This window comes from Heterocephalus glaber, unplaced genomic scaffold, assembly GCF_053883595.1.
Source record: "Heterocephalus glaber isolate CG9 unplaced genomic scaffold, H.glaber_assembly_v1.0 deba00001461, whole genome shotgun sequence".
NCBI lineage: Eukaryota > Metazoa > Chordata > Mammalia > Rodentia > Bathyergidae > Heterocephalus > Heterocephalus glaber.
Genome location: NW_028258308.1, coordinates 42,467,779 through 42,485,640, shown reverse-complemented (window position 1 = coordinate 42,485,640; position 17,862 = coordinate 42,467,779). Strand labels below are relative to the sequence as shown.

Below are 17,862 nucleotides of genomic sequence, written 5' to 3'. Positions count from 1 at the left end.
CTCTATTTAATCCTCATGTATTCCTATGAAGAAATTTTACTGATGTATTTGTTTTAAAAATTGATAAATGAGACAAAATAAAGTTAATAATGCTGTACAGAAAGATCCAACTAGAAACAGTTGGAGTGGGGTTTAAAAATCAGATTTTCAAACTATCAATCACAAGCATCTTGAAGATACAGGAAGAATATTCAGAGGGAAAAGGATAGAGACAGGAATGCCCTAAATACTTGATTATTTTTCTTATCTGAGAAATGCAGGATGGGAATGGATTTGCCCAGAATAGGACAGTAAGGGAGAAATTTGAGGATCTGAAAGTTAGGGTTCTTCTCAATGTGGTATTTGGTTCCTTTTCTGGTTTTCTTTGTGGCTGTTGATGTTGTTATCGTTGTTGTTTTTTGAGACAGAGTCTTACTATGTAATTCAGGCTGGCCTCAAACTCACAGCAAGGCAATCCTCCTCCCTCGGCCTCCTGAGTGCCAGGATTATAGACATGGTTTTCCTCGTGTTTATTGAGGAAATGTTATGCATGTTCTGTGTCAGGCCTTGTAACAAGCATTGAAAAATAGACATAATGCCCAGGCTTCTTTGATGCAGGCAGACAGTAAACAAAAGATTGCAATGCTACCTGGTTACTGAAACAATGAAGGGAAGCACTTATGACTGGCATACAAGAAGGAAGAACACATGAGGGAAATGGGGAGTCAGGAAAGGTTGAAGAGAGAATTCAGGAGCCAAGCTTCCAGTTTCCTACTGAGTGAGAAGGGGCCACTGGGCCCACATCAGCCTAGGAGGCCAGTGGGTCCTGGTGAAGCTCAAAGCCTGGCACTCTGCAGCCTCCTTTTTTGTTTTGCATTTTGCTTCTGTTGCCAGAATCCCTAAAGAAGGGAGTACAGAGCTACCCTGAAAAAGGTCTTAGGGTATGAGGGTATGGGCCTCAGCAGTGGTGAGAAGGTGTGTGTGTTTGGGGTCCCTTCAAGGTTTCTCATTTGTAAAATGATGATGTGGACTCCTTAGATGATTCCTAGGTACCCTTCAGGCTCTAACATTTCATCATTTTGAGCCTTTATAGAAAATGTTTTGCAAAGCAAATGAATAGTGTAAACAAGATTATAAAGAGAATGTTTGCCTTCTTAAGGGACTAAACTTTTCTAAAGCAAATCAGGAGCATTCATTTGTATATAAACACTGCAGATTCTATATAAGCAGAAGTTTATTTTCTTAGGTTTTTTGGTAAGTTAATTACATACAAATCACTATCAATTTTGCTAGGCTATGTGTATTAGGAAGTAACAGAATTGCATTCATTTTAAATATCCTATACTTTTCAAAGTCCTCATTTTGATTTTTTGTTGTTGTTGTTGTTAAATTCTTTTATTGGTACATTTTAGGTATACAACACAATTACATTTCTCATTGGGAATTGTACCTTTACATAATGCATCTTAGTTCTTATTTTTTCCCCATTCCTAGCTGCCCTCCCTTCACTCCCTCCACCCTTCCCTATTTACAAAGACTTTATTTCCATTTTTTCCATTTCTCATCATTTTTCCTTTCCCTTCTTTCCTTTCCCCTGCCTCTCCAACTACCCCTACCGAACAAGAAGAGACCCAGAATAGCAAAAGCAATTCTAGGTAACAAAGACATGGCAGGGGGTATCACAATCCCCAACCTGCAACTCTACTACAAAGCTACTGTGATAAAAACAGCATGGTACTGGCAAAGAAAAAGACCTGAGGACCAGTGGAACAGATTAGAAGATGCAGAAACAATTCCAGACACACTCAGCCATCTCATCTTCGACACTGGAGGAAAGATAACCTCTTTAATAAATGATGCTGGAAAAATTGGGTTTCAACTTGCAAAGATTAAAACTAGACCTATATCTCTCGCCATGCACTAAACTAAAATCAAAATGGATTAAAGATCTAAATATTAAAATAGGAATGCTGAAACAGTTGGAACAGAGGTTAGGTAGAACTCTTGAAGACATCGGTGTAGGAAAAGATTTTATGAACAAAAACCTCAGTTGCCTGTGAACTAGCACAATCAACAAGTGGGATCTCTTCTTATAAAAAAGCTTCTGCACAGCAAGAGAAACCACCAGCAGTGTGAAGAGACAACTCACAATGTGGGAAAAAATCTTCACCTGCTTTTCCTCAGACAAAGGTCTACTATCTCAAATCTATAAAGAACTTAAAAAGATCAGACCTCCCAAATTTAAAGACCCAATCCAAAAATGGGCATCTGAAATGAACAGACATTTCTCAGACAAAGAAGTAGAAATAGCAAATAAATACATGAAAAAATGTTCAACATCACTGGTCATTCGAGAGATACAAATGAAAACAATGCTGAGATTCCACCTCACTCCAGAAAGAATGGCTGCCATCATGAAATGAACCAATAACAAATGCTGGCAGGGCTGTGGGGAAAGAGGAACCCTGCTCCACTGCTGGTGGGAGAGTAGACTGGTGCAAGCACTGTGGAAATCAGTATGGAGATACCTCAAAGAACTAGGACTAGAAGTCCCATTTGACCCCGCTATTCCACTGCTGGGGATCTTCCCCAAAGAATTAAAAGAATCATACCACAGTGATATATGTGCACCCATGTTCATAGCGGCACAGTTTGTAATAGCTAAAACTTGGAAACAGCCCAAATGCCCATCAACTGGAGACTGGATCAAGAAAATGTGGTTTTTTTTATAAAATGGAGTACTACTCAGCCATAAAAAATGAGAAATTAGAGACATTTTTAGGTAAGTGGATGCACATTGAGGTGATACTCTTAAGTGAAATAAATAGGACACACATGTGTAAATACCAAATAGTTTCTCTGGTGTGAGAAACTGAAAGTGTAAATAAGGACTAAATGTGTAATAGGTAATGTGAAATAGGAAGAAAAGGGGCAAAGGGGAAGGAAGTGGGAGGGCTAGGGGAAAGGATAGAAGGAAATGGGATTAATGTGAGAAAATGGAAAAATAGGAACAAAATCTTTGTAAATAGGGAGGAATGGAGGGGTTGAAGGGAGGGCTGGGCAAGGGTGAAGAATAAGAACCAAGAGAGACTATGTAAAGGTGCAAATTTCCAATGATGAATGTCATTATATTTTATACCTAAAATGTACCAATGATTAGAATGAATAATCAATAATGCAAAATAGGAAGCAAAAGTCCTCCTTTTGGTTCATAATACCTGCCTTTTCTCCAAATTAGCCTAAATTTTCTTAAATTTTTTCTTTATCCATGAGTTGTAAATATATGTTTTTTTCTAAGAAATATTTGAATAAATTTATCTCTGCTTGTCCGATGTCATCTGATCCTTGCCACCTCTGGTCACCTTGCATTGACATGAGGATACCTGCTCAAATACAAAGCCCTGCCTACACTTTTATCCTCCAACATCTTGTGTTTTCTGCATTTTTCTCTCCCTATATATTGGAGTGCCTCTTCTCTCCACTCCCTGTATCAATTAGACTATATAGAATCCCACTAAAAATTAACATTTTGCAAGTATTTCATTGGTTTAGACAACTGTATTTAGGATTTCGGTGTCATTCAGAGATGGCACCATGCTAGTACAACACCTTGTCTTTGTGCCTTGTCCCCTTCTTCTACATTCTTATCTTCTCACCTTTGTTCTCCAAACTCCTTCATTCTGCTGACATTCATCCTTCTCAGGAGCAAAAAACACCGGACACCCTGTTTTAAGCATGGCATCTCATCTCCTGCAGCTTGGGCCTTTTCTTGAGGTTTTGTTCTCCATTCCTAAGTAGCTGTTGAAAATATTCCAAATACATTCTCCCATGGTAGGGTGCACTCAGAACATGGAGGTTGCAGGCTCCACTAAGGAGTGAGAGAAGCTTGGTGATAGAGGGGGAAACGTGGGTTTCTGGGCAGAAAGAAGATCCAGTGCCAACTGAAGTGACCCATAAGAACAGGCAAGTTCAGGAACTCCGCGTGATTCCACTGCAGGGAATCCTGAATGAGATTCTGGACAAAAAGATGGTCATGGAGGAGACTGCAGCACATGCATCATCAGTGACCTCTGTAAATCATGAGAAGACAGTTTTACTTTCTTCAGCAGGTGATGGGGACCCAGACAGGCACTGAGGCACCAGCGTAATCAAGGAGCAGAGCTGGCTGCAAACATGCAGACAGGTGACCAGTGCAATGCCAGTGGCCTGGCCAGGCCAGGGGCTGCCAAAGAAATGACTTATTAAGGAGTGAAAGAGGAGGCCAAAAGATCTGTGATTAACTGATTTCAGCCTGGGGGAGAAAAAGGACCCAGCGCAGGAAAACCCTAAATTTTTTACTTTAAATTAGGGAATGCAGGAAAGAATGAATAGAAGTCAGGTGATATTAAGTTTGAGAAATATACTTTAGCTTGGTTTATTATTATAGTATTTTAGTAAATTAAATAAGACCTTAAATTAATAAAGATCTTACATCCTTAGATCCATTCACTTTTCAGGTTGATCACAGTCACAGTTATGGGTATGTAGGAACATGGTTATGGAGAATGCCTGGAACATGAGTTTTCCTTATTGGACAGATTTTGCTCATGTCTTGTCACATGAGCCATGGCCCATGAGGTTTTCTTTTTTGATCACTGTTAACTTGCTACCTGGCGGTCAAAAACTAGATGTGACTTGCTACCTCCAGTCAGAAAGTGGACTTTCTAATGGCTGAGGATGTTCTGTTTTGTTTCTTCACAGGTTTACTGAACAATTAAATTTTATGTGGAGTAAATTAAACATTAAACTCTTCTCTCAACACTCCTTTCAAACATACATGGCCAAACTGCTTTCTCCATCCCTCTCCCCATCAAGATAACATCTCAGTAATACTGCACACATTCTGATCATTTCTAAGAGTGGGATCATTTTCAGTAGTTTTTACCAGCTCACATTAATGCTTCTTTTTAATACCCAGGTTGGAGCATTCCCCATCTTCTAGCCCTTTCTGAGTCCGAATGTGGAAAGGGGGGATTGTAGAAAGAGTGGAAGCTTTTGTGCTTAACTGCTCCTGCGGGTAATTCTCATCAGGTTCCTCCTAAAGCCATCACATGCCCCTATAGCTGAGTTCCAAAATAAAACTAGAGCTAACAGAAGTTAGGTGTAGCCTCATAGTTTCCAAATGGAAACTTTTCAATGGAGAAGTATACATACCCTTTCAAATGTTTCTAATTATTCTCTAACTGCTTGCCAGCTTCTTCCTCAAAGAAATCTTGATTAATATCTAGTGACCTTTTTTAGAAGATTACAGATGTGAAATGAGGTCATGTGGTCATCATGTCCAATAATGTATGTTGAAAATAAAGGGAGCCATTAGTATATAAGATGCAATTGAAATCATCTCTTTCACTTGGATAAAATTTAAGACTCTCTGAGAGCAAAGACTGTCCCTTACCACAAATGAAAATAATGTGATGAATTATTTTTCCCTATGTCTTTCTTCCATTTTCTATTTAAAGAAATTTCTGAAAATACATGAATTATGCAGCTTATCTCTCAGATAAAGAATTTTCTTGGATTGGATGGCTGCATAGTTATTAATAGTAGTAAAATCTTCCATGTTCTTTTGTATCAAATGGAATGCTGACTAAAATATGAAGGAGCCATTCCAGCAATGATAATAGTAATGGATGAATAATTATAAAAGCTGTATGGAATTGAAAGGCATTTTAATTTCTTATTACTTCTATGCAGTCAGAAAGGATCTGAATAATTATGCTGACTATAAAAAGCAAGCAAGTGATATTTTTCCTCATTATGAGATTAAATTCTCAATATACCACTTTTACTATAAGTTAAAACAAAACAAAAAAATCCTCTCATCTAGCTTTCTATAACGATGTAATCATGACTGAAAACTGCTCAGCTGCGGATATTTTTGTTCTTCCTACTATTACATGGAGATGCTGTGCTTCCAGCTCATTTTAATTTGAAAAGTGTTCATCTTTGCAATTTACAAAAATGAAATTATACTTGCTCGCTCCGTGTGAACTGCCAGCCTTCGTGTCACATTAATTCATGAAGATGACAGTGACTAGAATTTCCTTAGGTCATGACCGAATGATGGCAGAACTGAATGTGAGACTCTAGAACAGGATTTTTCTTTTTATAACTGCTATTAAAAGTGGCTGTGGTTATCAGGGTCATTCCAAGGCAAAATATATATATATATATATATGTGTGTGTGTGTGTATATATATGTGTATATGTATATATATATATATATATATATATATATATATATATATATATAGTCAGCATGTAGTGTCCATTTCTTTTGGTCTGCATTTAAGATTTTTGGACTACTCTATGATAGCACTTTTCTTACAAAATTAGATTTCAAGATATGTGTGTGTTTCAAGTGCGTTTCTAGGTGAGTGATAGAATCTTCCTTTGTAACTTGTGAATTTTCATTTATCCCAGTTGCCCTTAAGACATTTGGCTCTTCGTTACTAGGAACACGGAAAGCCTCGGAAGGATTCTAGCCTGCTCCAGCGCTTTTGCCACTCTCGTTCCTGAAGTACAGCTTGAGCAAGAACAGGTAGCGTCCGGAGGGCGCGCTCTTTGGCAGTCTCAGTTTAGCCAGAGCCCACCCACAGCAGGAGAGAAATCACCGGTTTGGAGCATCACAACTCTTTGACCTCATGATTTCTTTTTCACTCTATTTTTTTTACTTGATTGTTCAGATCGATGGGTTTCTTTTGGGCAGATTTGTACATGCACATGATATACAGTACTTTGATCAGCCTCTCTTTACCTCCCTTGCTCTGCTTCCCCTCCCTCTAATTCCTTTCTTCTTTTTTCCAGGGTTAAAATTCCACGCTTTAACAGCTGTATGACTGAGTGCCATTAACTTAGCTGACTTAAGCCTCGATGTTCTCATCTTTAAAGTGGGGAAATGAAACTATGAAGGTGGTTGTGGGGACTGAATTATGATGTGACATAAATATGAAACTCTTAACCTATAGATATGCAATAAATGGTTGCATCTTCTTGCCAAAAGCAGAAACTAAATATTCTTTAGAAGTTAGTTATCAATGTGATCAATATTTTTACAGAAAAACAGCAGAAAGATATTTTCCCCATTTACCTAACAGAAAGTTCTGAATGAATGATGCTCATTTATGTTAATTTGAAAGCTAAGTGCCACAGCATTGTTCTCTGCTCTCAACAGGAGGTTCTATATGTAATTACATCTGTAGTTTACAGATAGATATACATAGTGCAACATAAATATATGTGTGTGTGTGTTATCCTGGCTTTAAGAACATTTGAAGTGAATTTAGTGTCTGGAGGTCTAAATTTTAGTCTAGAAATATAAATTTTCTTCTACATATATGATGATGACATTGGTAACTGAATTATACACACAGATTGTTTAGTAACTAAACTGTAAATTCACCTTTATTTAAATTTGATTGTTGAAATAATGTAGGGTGAGGGTGAAGAGAGAAAGACACAGAGGCAGATTATGGAATTAAGCAAGAAGGTAAGCCTGTGTTCTCTCTGTCTTCTAGCCTGAAGAATAAGTAGTGAAGACAACAAGGAAGACATAAGGAAAGATGCCAGCATTTCTCTGCTGTGGAGACTTGTTATCAACCACCTGAGGAGGATCTTTTCTTGAAAAATGAACATTTCTTACAAGGATTCACAGATTAACACATGACTAATCTTGATTTTGGAAAGTGAATGATATTCTTTCTTTTTTCTTTTTTTAATTTTGTGGTAAGTTATGATATTTGGGTGGATTTTTAAAAATATTCTTTCTGATAACATATTTAGCATATGTTCTAAATTATAATCCTGTGGCAAACAGAGTATTATTCAAACAAAGAATGGAAAAATTTAATTTCCAGTTTACTCTAGATTTTTTCAGAGTATGATTATTCTGCTAAACCCTTGATGAGTGCAATATAATTCACTTCTATCCAAAAATAAGCATTCTTTTGTCATCGTGTCAACATGAACAGATCCAGAGCAAATCACTATCAATGGAAGATATATCACAGACAAATACCAGTTCTTCACCTTCAGACATGTGTGCCAGGCTTGGTATCTAAATGACAAAAGCAAGGAGGATAAACAAAGGAAGAATCCTCATCCTTTCCTCCTGATCACCTAAAGGACAGTTTCTCAAGGTGAAGCCAAGCAGTCTTTGCAAGCTGCCAAATAATAGCTTAGGAAAAGAGTTAGTTTGCTTGCATGATGATCCTCTTAGACAAAACTGTCTTCACAGCAGTTGACTTTGGTAAAATCTTTCCTAAAGACATCCAGAAGAATAACAAACCCCCAGAACAAGATGGAAATAGATATTCTTCTGAAGTTGGCCTGGATTCTGGGCTTTAATTTGGAGTACTGATGATTCGGAAAGAAGGGAATAAATCCTGAAGAAATGGCAGCTTTAGGTAAGGTGAGATCCCCTGTTTCTTCTGTTTCTCATCAGAACCTTGTAGCTGAATCCATCCCTTCCCTTTGGGATGTGGATTTGACCACTGTTCCTCTGTGATGGGGAACATTTCTGAGTGCAAATTACAAAGATTTTTCTCTAGTTTTAATTCTCAGCAGTGACAATTGGAGTCTTGCTGGCCGAATACAGGAAGGAACATGGAGCTTCTGTCCAGGATGCTACCAGCACTCCTGCTAGGATTGGGCTGGGATGGCCCTTTGCACCTTTTGACCACAGGAATGGACCTGGGGACTGGGGTTACTGGACATGCATTGCTTTCCACAGAGAGCTAAGGTGATTACATGCCAGTGAGCAATAAACGCAATGACAGATGCACAGTGCTGCTACTAAGGTGTGCTGTTCCTGTGTCTGGAATGTGGCACTGTCCCCATGAAGAGAGGCCACCCTGGAGGTGCCAGGGCTGGCAGTGTGTGTGCCTGCAGGGAGGAATGGCCACATGAGGCTGCATTGTGGGGAGGAAGGAGGGTTTGATGGGGAGAAATTTATTTTGCTGTTTTAGAAAGAAGCACACAACAGAGCTGTAAACCTCTAGTGATGGCTTGTCTTTGAATGTGTAAAATAAAGCTTAATTTGTCATTTCTGCTGTAAAATAAGCATTGTCCAAGTTAAGGAAAAAAAATTCTTTGTTTCTGTTTGTGTTTAGTGACTGAGCTCATGCTCTGAAGTACTGTGTGTTTATTTTTTAATAACCTAATATAGAAAAGCTTATGAACATGAATTTCTTTTGCTTTACAAAGAAGCCATGCCAACCCCTTCATAGATGAGCTTCAGCTATAATAATCAGATTATTTCAGAGTTTCTCATCTAAATACCATTGCTCTTTGGTAACCTGCCAAGGGAAAGTGAATATCGTGCCAGAGGTTTTTTTTCTTTGATTGTTTTTCAGTTTATTTATTTTTGCCTATGCAGAAAAGGGAAATTATTATCCTAGTGAACCATGGGACTGAGATATCCAGCTCTATGCAGGAAGGGCTTATGGATGTTCTTTGTATTTTGGAAATTCTTGAATGGAAACATCTCTACTTGGGAGACTAACTGTTTGTTTTTCTTTTGTTGATAACTTTGGTTGTGGGTTTAATTCAATCATAATTCACTTTCCAATTTCATTATGGGTGGATTGGAGTGGGATATAAAGTAGATGTTTTCAAATGACCAATAAACTCTGATGGTGAGGAAGGAGATTAATGTAGACCTGGCTGCATCCCTGTTCTGAGGTCCACTCAGTCCTGGAGCTTCCCTAGTAGAGGAATTGTCTCTAAAAATCTCAATTCAGGGGAACCTAGGGAGAACTCTGTCCATTTGGAAGAGAGACATTATATAGATTATGAATATTTAAAGTATTTTTACTTTCCCAGAGTACTTGGAACAATGGTAACTAAGCTAACCAAGTACTATTCATTTGAGGTTTTGTTGTAATAAAGGAAATAATGATTCAAAATTGGCACATGAGCCTAATAGATTTCTTATATAGGAGTGAAACTTTTTATTTTTAAAGGAAAATGTTTAAGTGATTGAAATAGTCTTGTCTTCTGTGTTCTCGGTTTGGTAGTCCTGGGGATTGAACTCAGGGCTTTATACATACTGGCCAAGCACTCTACCAGTAAACTATCCACCCAGCTCCAGTCTCTCTTCTTTAAGAGATAAATCACTCCTACCGTCCTGGTCATGAAATTCAAATTTACTGGATAAAACAGTTCCTTCTCTTCAGTGCAGATAAGCTTCAGGCTAGCACCTGTTCCCATGGCCTCAAATGCCATGATAGTGAAACTCAAATTAATGAGCTTTCCTTATGTACAGACCCTATAGCCCAGTGAACTAATAAATGTGGTCATAAAGCAATCTGCTAAGTAGTGAGGACTACAGTGACTCCTTTTGCTGATAAAAGTAGTCATAAAATTTGTCTGCTATGGGTGGAATACAAAGACCAACAGGATGTGTTTTTCATTTGCCTCTTAGATGACATACAATTTTAGATCTCTAAGAATTTTCACATCTTCCTATTAAAGTGGATATATTAGGTCATTCAAATCAAAAGAAAAAAATAAGAGATACATCAAAAAATGCGAATACTCCTATAGGAAGACTTGAGACTGGGTGGTGATGAGAGGCTGTCATATTTTTTTCCAGAGCTGACCTTTTGGGGGAATATTTGGATAGGTTAGTATGAATACAGAATATTATAACCCCAATAAGACAATAACCTTTCCAAACTGCCAGGGAATAAAATACCCTGTCTACATTCCATCCAAACTGAATATCCATTGTTCATTTGATCAATTCGTCCAAGAAATTGATTGTTTTTCTTTTGTCAGCAGAATAAGAAGGGTCTGATCAACAATTTATTGTGGGAACAGATGTTTTTTTCTTTTTCTGATTCTTAAAACGTTTGCTCATACTAAAGGCATGCTGAACTACCTCATAGGTGTGTTGTGTGATAGCTAATCAATAAATAACAAGTGCTTCACAATCTAAGCTCTATATAAATGGTGCCTTAATTTGTTCTCTAGCTTAAGATATGCATGTCATATCATGTGTCTAGCTATTTCATTGTCTTATTTATGTTTATACATTTGGCTTTAAATTTGATATAAAAAACCAAAATACAATCCTGAGTTTCTCAACACAGACTGAGCACATCAAACTAAGACTGGCAAATATAGAATGTGGTGAAACAAAAACACCTAGAAGCAAAACCAAAATGTATTTAAATTCTCAAAAGAGGGAGTCAGCATTGATTTTAAAGAGTATTGAAGTAATTTTATAATAGTTAAGGGGCCCAAATTTGTCAGGGACTCATATAAAAAGATAGGGTGGGTTTAAGGTCCTGCCAATGAAACCATAATCTTTACTTCCTTCACATATTGAATAAAAGATAAAAGGAAGTCACAGTGAGCCCACATATTTCTGAATGCCACAGGAGAGGCTGTCCAGGTGGTCACCTGCCTTCATCGTATCTTTCTTGAAAACCATTAAGCACTTGTTTTAGGTTTTTACTGTTTGTAAAGGGTATAGCCTAAAGAGGAAGAAATGGAATTAATATCTAACAATTTCTTATTAAGGTAATATAAAGGCTCTATGATAACATCAACACATAATTTTACTGCTGGTTCTACTTTGCTGCCATTTTCCCTGTTTGAATAATTATTCCTTAATCACTATTATGAGTAGCAGTTTTATTTGCTAATTTCAAGTACCTCTACGTAATTAGTAATTCATTCTGACCTTTAAAAATCACATTCTGTAATCTCCAAATTATAGGAGTAAAGGAAACTCAGCCCTCCAACTCCCATTAACAGGTTCCATTATTTCTGAAGAATACTTCATCTGCTGTCATGTACCAGACTTTTAGCGCAACTGGGGTTGTTTGGTCATAAGGATCAGCCAGACTAAGGAAGATTCAATTTCAAAGAGATGAGTTAATGAACAATGTACCAGGTGTGACTAGAAAATTTTGTTTTTAATTTAAAGAAAAAATGGAAATCACTGTACAGAATAATAGATTCCCCTATTGCATGTCTACTTACAACTCTCTTTTGAAAATTCTCTCAAGTTTTCTATGTGAATTGCTGTTCTTCATGTAATTCAATGTTTGATGACTATAAGTCCACCATGTGTGAGCAGTTTCAGGTTTCCTTGTTGTCATCCCATCAGTGGCCAAAGTTTCTGTTTTGAGATAAATTTTTAATGCACGTTGTCCTATATTATGAAGTTCTCTTTGCTGTTGGATGGGGTGTTAATCAGATCCCATAGCATGTGTGCTAATGATTTTATTGCTGCTAATCCAAAGAACTGCTGTGCTAAATCAAATCCATCTCCCATCAGTCCACAACTCTGGCTGTCCAGCATGTAGGGGAAAGGGATCTGTAGGCAGAAAAATATATAAAATAAGGGCCTCATTGGACTTTCTGGCTAATCCTGACTAGAAAGAGCAAAAACCTTACCAGAGAGAACAATTAGCAAGACAGGGAGGGCTAATAAACAGAGCAGGGAACACAAGTTATCCACCCCTCCCCATCTTCAATAAACTACAAAGGAGAAAAGGGGGAGGATTACTTTTAAAAGACTCTCTCTCTCTCTCTCTCTCTCTCTCTCTCTCTCTCTCTCTCTCTCTCATGCTAGGGTCACTATATTACTGTACAGATCCCCTTAATCACTAACTCAACCTTGTATGCAAGGGCCTTCTAACCAAGCCATAAATCCCAGAGATAAGGCTCTGACAAGGACAACGAGGTTCACTTAGGAATGTGCACATGCACAATGCTGCCAGGGCCTGGGATCCTCAATAACAGTCCAGAGAACCAATCAGATTGTGACAAGTTCCAGATATCAACCTGGAAGGGAATGTTCCCTAAAACATGCTAAAAGTAAACTGAGGACAAGAACCCTTGGGTGTCTGGGTCTGGGCCCCCTACCTTCTTACAGGGTAGCTTTCTGACCCCTGATTCTTTTCTTTCTTACAAATAAAGCATTTTTGTTTCCCCTTTTATACTTGGTTCCTTTAATTTATTACTGGTGCTGAGTTTATGATCCCGGCTGCTCAGACAGCAAGCTGTGGTACACACCTCTGAACACAAAAGTCTCCAAGAAGCTGATAATAGGAAAGTAGGATTACCTTCCCTGATGTTAGTTTCAAGGAAATTTTCAATGCTACCTTTGTATAAGCTAGGCAGTACAAATATTTCCCTCTTTTGTCACAATAATAATCTTTTTGGCTGAGCTTGAGAAAAATGGAATAAAGGGAGGGCAGGGCATGTGTAAGGTAATCTCCGTGGATGTGCACCATGAACATAACTGTCACTGTCTCGGGAACAGGGCATACCACAGAGAAGACAACCCCTGGCTCTAGGCATCCACTACTGGCTTTAGGAGCATCATACATGGCTTACATTTCCCTGTCTTCTTGTGAGTTAATTCTTCTCATTACTTGTGAGCTCTTCTTTGTGCTTTTCATGTTGATTGGCCTAAAAGGCCACATGTTTAGAAGTTTGGGGTGTTTTGTCTTTGTGACATTTTCTATACCACCCTTTTGCTTAACTAGAACATACTGCTATAAAAAAGCCATTGATAAAGGACAATAAAATCCCTAAAAGTCATACTGATCTTGGAAACTATATACTTTGGGGACTTTTTTTAAAGCCAAGAAGTTTCTACTTTTGACTAGATATATTCTAGATATATTTATTAAACATGTATTCTGCTTTATCCCCTTCTTTACCACTTAATTTAGGGCTAATTACACCTCCATATTCTATGTCTTTACATACCCTCCCATATCTCAGTGTCCTTGACGTGTGGAGAGTGTAATGTGATGAAAGTTAATTGAGTATACTTCACAAGCAATCCATGGGCCTCTGTAATAAAATGATGTTCCCCAGGGGCCACTTTAGGCACTTATGCCTTCTATAGTGTAACAATGTAAATGAACTAAATATATTTTTCCCCCAGTCACTGGTTCAAAACCAGTCCAGATTCCTTGTGTGCATGGTGAGCTTTCCTTGGTGTGAACTTGGCCTTGGTCTATATCTGTTTCTACCTAGTAACCAATGTCATAGTTACTCTAGGGGTTTCTTTTCTGCATATGCAGTGCAAGAAAAAACACAGTTCCTCCTGTTAGAAAATGTCTGATATTATCTGATTTATTGCTAGGATTTAAAGAAAACAAATTATTTTTCCTTTGAAATTATCTTCTTTAACCAAAGTTCTTCTGAGAATAGAGATCAAAATCCCTGGAACAAAAAAACAAAATCAAAATTTCTATGTTTTGCAAATTCTTGTAATGCAAATTATAACAAGTAATAAAGGAGTTTGTATGTTATGTCTGTCATCCATGCATATATTAATTGCATAATTATTTATTGGGTAAAAATTACAGGCAAAGGGTTTACTAGAGAAAATGATGTGGAGTCAGAAAAGCTTGGATTTAGAACATGGTTCTGTGATTTATTTGCTTTTTGATTTCAGGGAAGTTACATAATTTTTCTGAGGTCCATTTACTGTGGTTTAAAGTAGGGCTTATAGAGTTTTCTTCTTACTTAGTTGTCAAGATTTAATAAACTGTGCAAGTACGAACATTTGAGTTGCAAAATTTCACAGATACAAATGGACCTCACATTTTGTATTTTAATGCTTTACATTGTATGTTTGTGTCAAAGGTGTATAAGGCTCACTCTGTCCAACTTACACATGAATCCAACTTAGAATTGTTCTGACTTTTGAACATCCTTCCAGAACAGAACTCATTTGTAAGTGGAAGATCTACTGTATTTCTTCCTCTTCCATGTTCATGACCATCTAAGTAATAATTGTTCAGTGTACATAAAACTATTCAGTAGGGAGCTGGAAGAGACCTTTGGAACCTTGTTATCTATCTCCCTCATTAAAAAAAAAATGTGTGATGAAATAAAACTAATGTGAGAGAAGGTCACTGCTGAGGTAAATCCTACAGGAATAACTTCCCAGAAAAACTGAAACCAGAGATCCAGAAGCTGTCAATGAATTCCCCTGAGCACTTTCTCCTGTCTTGTCTCCCCCACACCCCTCATCCTGTCCCTGACCCCTGCATCCCTGCTTGTACTGCTTCCTGTCCTCAAGCTTTATCCACCTCTGCCCACCAGTAGGGCTTTTCATCGGTGCAAGAACTTCACACTTGCAGGTGGCTGCAGAACAGCTGCTCTGATACTGGATTTTGGAGCTACTGCTGGGTAGGAGAGCTCACGATCTGTTTTGGTGTAGTACAGAAGGATTAGACATGTGACTCTTCTGTGTATTTCCACAGGTACAGCAGAGTTCAGCCTGTGTTTTCGTATATTTGTATGGAGTCTATATGCATATATGGATATAAATAGGAATCTATTTCCAACATGACCTCTTTTTTTACACTTTTTTGTTCTTTGATAGGATGCAAGATGAATAGCACAGCTGTGCATTATTCCCCTTTGTTCCTTTGTCTCATGATAGGATCCATTTAACTGTAAAAATGAGTCTGAATTTATGGCTGCCAGTCTATTTGAGTGGTAATAAATGTCAGACAGACATTGCTGCATTATAAACTTCCAGAGTTTTAGCCTAACCCACTACATAAATCTGCTTACTTCATATGAGCCCCCTATTTCAGAAAATTGGTTGACTATAAACGGACTTAAAGATCTAAGACCCTAGCTTTCTAAATATGTCTGCCCCTTGGCATCCTAATTTTTCCTCATTGTTCTGCACTAGCATTCTCTGTCTTTGGTCAGAAATCTACATTGTAATTCAAGGATTTCTTAACATCATAGATGCCAGAGAAGCAGGCATGGAGTGGGCAAGAGACTCTTGCAGGGTTGGGACCTGCTGATTTCTGCTCAGTCTTGTTGGGGGCATAACAAGTCATCAGGTTCCTGAGCCAATGAGAGCCTAGATTGGCCATGTGTGAGGTGTGGAAATGTAGTGTGCCCTTCCACCCATAGCCCGGTATGCCTGAGATATTCAGACTGATTTCTGTTCACATTATTTGCTGATAGTCTCTGAGAAGCTCTCAACAGAATTCTGGCAAATGGAGTGTTCAACCCAGAGCCCTCCTTCCTGGGCCTCATTCCTGGAGCCTGGTCCCTACAAGGAAGTTGTGTTTATTTCACCAAACCTTTGGTCTTGACAGTCTGTCCTGCTGACACCTTTCTGGCACGGGTAGACCCTGCTGCCCCCTCTGGCTCTTCGGTGCCAGCTGTCCTTGCCTTGCAGCACAACCCCACTGTGATAAAACCATGGTATTCCAATGGGTGGAGAGGCAGGGAGGTGCACATTTACGTGGCATGCACGTGGGTTCCACTGGTTCATGAGTCTGACAATGTTACTAGTTCACAGTAATAATCATGCATGCAGTCAAAATTCTTCTTATGGATTGGGGTCATCAGGGTTAAATAACAAGAAGGGAGTAGAAACTTAGGAGGCGGGCATTTTAGCCGTTCTCTGCCAGTGAAGAAAATTGAGCTTTTATAAAGCAAGCTACTTTCCTTCCTTCAGGCCCAACTCTTGGGATTATTGGGGTGAGAAAAGGTGGAAATAATGTTCTAGTTACTGTATAAAATTTGAAGTCAATAGAATATTAAAGACAGTGACTTGCACTTCACTGTCATACACTATGATGAAGCAGAATCTCCTCATCTCAGTAAGTGAATTAAAGCAGCCTGGAAGAGTGCATATGACTAGATCTCACAAGGGTCATGCTGTGACCTGATCTCATTAAATGGTGTTTGTGGTGTCTTTGCCCCAATGCTGCACTACCATAACCTCCTGAAGGTGTCCAGTTTTCTGCCATTTGACCCCAGTCCCTCAACTGCAGTGGGGAAGTGTTCTGGCTCCATTTCTACTCACCTCTCACATTATTATGCTGCTGGCTCATTTACTCTTCATTTCCATGAATGTACAGTCGTCCAGTACATCCCTGGTTTTAGCTGACAATGACAAAGGCAACTTAATTTTGCAACCAAATATGTTACACAGTTTTAACAATGAAAACAAAGAGCTTGGAATCTGGAATCAAGCCAATGTGTAATTCCAAGGCAGCAGAAGGAAAGCCCTCTTCCTCAGCCTAGGTGCCTCATAAATGCAGATATATATCGTTACCTCTGACCTCTGTATGTGCAGCACAAGCAGAATGCACATTCTACCCTTTGGCTCCTTAGAAAGAAACAGCACATGCCAGAGAGCCAGTGAGTGGAGGGGAGCAGCATTCCCCAGTCTGGCAATAGGTGTGCTAGAAATGTGTGCATGATGAGCATAACAGGCCAAGGAGTCAGTTCCCTCATCATAAGCTGAACTTGAGAGGAGGCAGAGGGAGGCCCAGACTCCCATACCCTTGGGCTTAGCACTTTGTGCTACCTACTGCTCCCTCCAATCCCAACTGATTCGAGCAAATGAGACTCAGGGCTGAGAGCCGGAGCTGGCTGTCTGCAGTGGCGTATCACGCCTACTCAGTGCTAGAGATCTGGGAACAATGAAGATAAAGCTTTGGAATGCAACACATGGCAGAAAAGAATCATCTGGGTAATAACAGCAGCCCCAGGCTGGGTGACTGCTTGCTGCAGGGAGAAAAGGCTCTTATGTAATAATGGTTGTTAGAATGGGGAATGTAAATAACGGGGAGAGTTTAAATTGAATATTTGACAACACGGAAATCCTGCAAGCATGCATTGAATTTTCATGTAAAAAATAAAAAGAGCTTTATTTAAACAGAAAACCTGAAAAGGCTTCAAAAAAATTCCTTTATTTCTCTTAGTAGAGGAATTATTTTCTCTGTTCCTCACAGTTGGAAATGACAGATTCTGTCTCTTATGTGAAAATGGAAAAAAAAATCCCTTGGAAAAGGATGTTTTAGGAGATGACTGGAGCCCATTTGCTTC

At 38.6% G+C, this 17,862-nt stretch overlaps 1 protein-coding gene across 5 annotated transcripts in view; it reads left to right on the top strand.

The window, feature by feature from the left end:
• Window positions 1-16,390, top strand: part of Zmat4 (zinc finger matrin-type 4) — a 424,653-nt gene extending 408,263 nt beyond the window's left edge. For all 5 annotated transcript variants that reach the window (XM_087217367.1, XM_087217364.1, XM_004855311.4 and 2 more), the window contains one exon: window positions 7,536-16,390. In XM_087217367.1, coding sequence (XP_087073493.1) covers window positions 7,536-7,540 — 5 coding nt within the window. In that variant the 3' untranslated portion in view covers window positions 7,541-16,390. The remainder of the gene's footprint in view (window positions 1-7,535) is intronic.
• Window positions 16,391-17,862: the final 1,472 nt, after the last annotated feature.